The sequence below is a fragment of the Solanum pennellii genome, chromosome 11 (assembly GCF_001406875.1).
Source record: "Solanum pennellii chromosome 11, SPENNV200".
Classification (NCBI taxonomy): Eukaryota; Viridiplantae; Streptophyta; class Magnoliopsida; order Solanales; family Solanaceae; genus Solanum; species Solanum pennellii.
In genome coordinates this window covers 57,676,660-57,680,681 of record NC_028647.1, presented here as the reverse complement: position 1 = coordinate 57,680,681, position 4,022 = coordinate 57,676,660, and the positions used below count along the sequence as shown (strand labels likewise).

The following is a 4,022-nucleotide window of genomic DNA, read 5'->3' as shown; positions in this document are numbered from 1 at the left end:
TTGTTAAAGTGTTGTTGAGGATATGTAATTTGGCAAGGTATTGTTGTTAAGGATATGTAATTTGCCAAAGTATTGTTGTTGAGGATATGTAATTTACCAAAGTGTTGTTATTGAGGATATGTAATTTGTCCAAGTGTCGTTGTTGAGGATATGTAATCTGTCTAAGTGTTGTTGTTGAGCTACGTGCTATGTAAGCTGTGAGCTGTTAGGTTGGGTTGATTTTTCTGCAGGTTGTAGTGTTGGAGGTTCGGTTGGGGGTGGTAGGAGTACCCGTATATCATCCCCTTAACTTGTGTTTAGAGGTTTACTTGCTGAGTACCGTGTGGTTTGGTACTCACCCCTTGCTACTACAAATTTTTTGTAGGTTATGAGCCTGGATTTTTGTTGTACTTGTCATTCTCTTCTTTTCCGAAGCTTCTTGGAGATTTGTGAGGTAGCTGTTTCCATCTCAGCAAACTTTCTTCTCCATAATTATGATCTTGTTCTATTTTAGAAACAAGTTCATTTGAGACTTGAGTTTTTCTTTTGAATCAATTGTAATACTTTAGAGGCTTGTACACGTGACAACCAGGTTTTGGGGTATAATGTAAGTCATAGTAAATTTTCCGCATTTTATTGTAATAAGTTGAGTTTTAGGCTGACTTGTCTTGGTGGGATAAGACAAGTGCCATCACGTCCATTTTTGGGTTGTGACATTATCTCTCAAGTAAAAACAGAGTCATAAACTGGAGTAGGAAAGTTCGCTGAGATGACAAGAAACTACCTCACAATCCTCCGCAAGATGCCTCGTAAATGAAGAGACTGAAAGGTATCACGAAAATCCGGGCTCGTAACCTACAAAAATTTGTAGAAGCAAGGGGTGAGTACCAAGCCACACGGTTCCCAACAAGCAAACCTCTAAACACAAGTTAAGGGAACAAAATATGGGTACTCCTTACACCTTATCTGAACCGCCACACTACAAACAGCTCACAGTTTACCAAACACACAACTCAATAACCACACTCTATTAGGTTACATATTCTCAATAACAACTCAATATTCAACAGTCACAATTTTACACTATTCAACAACACATCATAACGGAATCTATTCAAGTGATAATGCGTCAATTCTTACACTACTCAACAACACATCATAAGTGTTAAGTCTAATTCCATAAGAAGGAATTGAACAATTATCGATAACTATTTCAATTACGAGTATTTATATTAACTTGTGCACCATATAATAATAGATAAGGACTTTATTGAATCAAGCTTCAATCACCGTGATAGAATTAGGTAGAATATATTCATTACCGATATATTACGAATTTACTATTTTATCTTCTCTGTCTATGTAACATTTTTAAGTATTGAGTTAAGAATTCTATTCTTCAAAATCCTTTTAGGGTGGAATCTTCCCGAACATTTATGGTGATTTATTATTTTATCACTCTATTAGCTTGACATTATGAGTGATCTCATGTAATTGTGTACCTATTTTTATTTATATATATTAAATATAAAAGACTTGGACTTGGACTTGGGGCTTGGGCTTGGATCGAAACTTAAAATAAATATTTCATCTATAGATAAGATTTTTTTTACAGACAAGATTAACATATATAAAAATAAGGGTCATATCATACATATATATTTGTAATGCGATACAAACTGTACAAAATAGGTCAAAACTAAAAGAGACCAAAATAGAAGATGGCGATAATGACAGTTTATGTACACTCAATAATAATATTGTGATGATCGTTTTTGAGAAATCTCTTCACAATATCTAGGCATGGTTGCAAAACAATATTCGTCCATGCTTCGTCAAGATCTTCTTCTCTATCTTCTTTGAAAACGTCCGTAGCAATAATATGATGCACAGACCACAATTTCTCGCTTATTAATCGTTGAATCTTGTCAAGTTTGTTACAAATTAACATACGAGTATTACGCTTGATACTTGAAATTGAAGCTTGAAGAATCATCTTCTTTGATTCATCATCTCCGTCTATATTTGTTTCTTCCCTTAAATATCTGTCCATTTCAGGGACCCCGATGTACCGTCGGATTCCTTTGCTGTAATCTGCATCTGGAATGAAAATCTGTCGCACCTCATCCACTAGCCTTGCATGCAACACAAATTTAAAGATGAGTTTTATTTTGTAGAACATATATTTGATAAGTATTATTAAGAAAATTATACAAGAAAAGTTTTTAGCTAAATGCATGATAGTATATCTTTATTTATACACAAAATAATTACAAAAATTACTTGCTTTGACCATTTGATCAACCCTCATGTCAACTCTACGGTTCAATACTGCTTGCTCAACATCAATCCAAATAAAGCAGCTATCATACTTCTATTTGAACATGAACACAGGATCTTCCACAAGTTCTTCGATATACGAATTTGACCATCCAACAATAATTGGAACACGTTGAGTCTTCAATATTTTTTCTATATAGATGACAGCTTTCAAACAACAATCTTCAGCTGTGAAGTCTGAATCTTGTTCAATTTCACCGAAGAAAATGTGATAAAATTAACTTTCTCAGAATTGAAAGAAATGATTTTTTAATAGTAAAGTATATTTTTCACTAGAATCTATAATTACTACTATAAAATTATCTAGGTAGTCATTTGATATAAGTAATCTTGAGAATAAACATATATACTTAACAAATAGTGTCGTACACCTTGTTTTTCAGTATGTGTGATCTTGTTTGTAACAATTTCAAGTCCCTTGTAAACTTGCATTTTATCCGAGTTGATAATTTCTCCTCGAAAATGGGTGGCAAGGTCAACAGAGAGACGGAATTTTCTCATTCCTGTGGCCCCCATTATGAAGATAACTTTCTTCTTGAACTCTTCATTATTGATGAAAGTATTCATTTGATCTACACACAAAAAAATTTGGTTTATAATAGTGAATTCATAAAGTCAGACATTAAAAAATCTTGTAAATATAAAGCTAGTAAGTAGAAACCTTGCTTGACTTGGAATATACTATCTAAAAGTATAAAATTTTCTTGATAGTGGATGTGAAAAAAAATAATTACATTCAGCTTTTATAGTAAAATCTTTTGTGGAGTTATTAATTGACATACCAATTTCATAATTACTTATATACTAGTGAAACTATTCGCGCTTCGCGCGATTATATGAAATATTTATAAGATAATAATATTAAATATATAATATTTAGGTTAGTATCGAATATATAGATAATATTTATATTTATCCTCGTCTGCGATATCATAGACTTTTTTAAAACATATGAAATATATTTATTTGTTTTGTATGTGTATATATATTAGAACAAAATATTCACCGTGGTCAAGTAAATGAAATAAGGAATAATATGTTGAAATAACAATATATTGTATTAGGTTGAAAATATTTTAGATGTTTTAATTTTCTCTATCTTTTCTAAGAGTAGTGATGTTCTATCCAAACTCTGATTTCGTCAAAACAAAATTGTTTTCTTTTATTTTATTATTACATTTGTTTATTATAATTTTTTTAACATTAATTAAATACTTATAAAATTTACTAAAAATGAAGCATATAAAGTCATGATTCATATTTAGTATTAAACTTTACAAGTAAGATGAAGAGACATGAGTTATAAATAATTCAAATGTATAATTTTATTAGCCACTAAATGTATTACTAATTATGTATTGATTTTATTTGTAAAATAAAAAAATAAAAATAAGGTGTGAAAATACAAAAAATGAACAGAGAAAATATTTGGTGACTATATAAAAATTATAAATACATTTCAAAGCAAAAAGAACGACGATAGATTGTTACATACGCAAAAAATGACATCATGAAAATAATAATATATTTTTCAATTACTTTTTATAATTTATAATAAAAGTGAAACTAATCATCATAAATTTTGTTGTTGTTAAAATGAAATAATTATATTTATTTTTTTCATAACAAAGAGAAAATAGAATACTAAAGGATCAAAATTGACGATATAATACATTTAGCTAAATTATTTACATAAATCAAAA

General features: G+C 29.8%; 1 protein-coding gene across 1 annotated transcript in view; it reads right to left on the bottom strand.

Annotated features, from left to right (window-relative positions):
* Window positions 1-2,835, bottom strand: part of LOC107003978 (adenylate isopentenyltransferase 5, chloroplastic-like) — a 9,180-nt gene extending 6,345 nt beyond the window's left edge. The window contains exons 1-3 of the mRNA XM_015202203.1: window positions 2,691-2,835; window positions 2,364-2,502; window positions 1,933-2,114 (exon numbers count right to left, since the gene is read on the bottom strand). Of these exons, the coding sequence (XP_015057689.1) occupies window positions 1,933-2,114; window positions 2,364-2,502; window positions 2,691-2,835 (466 nt within the window). The remainder of the gene's footprint in view (window positions 1-1,932; window positions 2,115-2,363; window positions 2,503-2,690) is intronic.
* Between the last annotated feature and the right edge of the window lie 1,187 nt (window positions 2,836-4,022).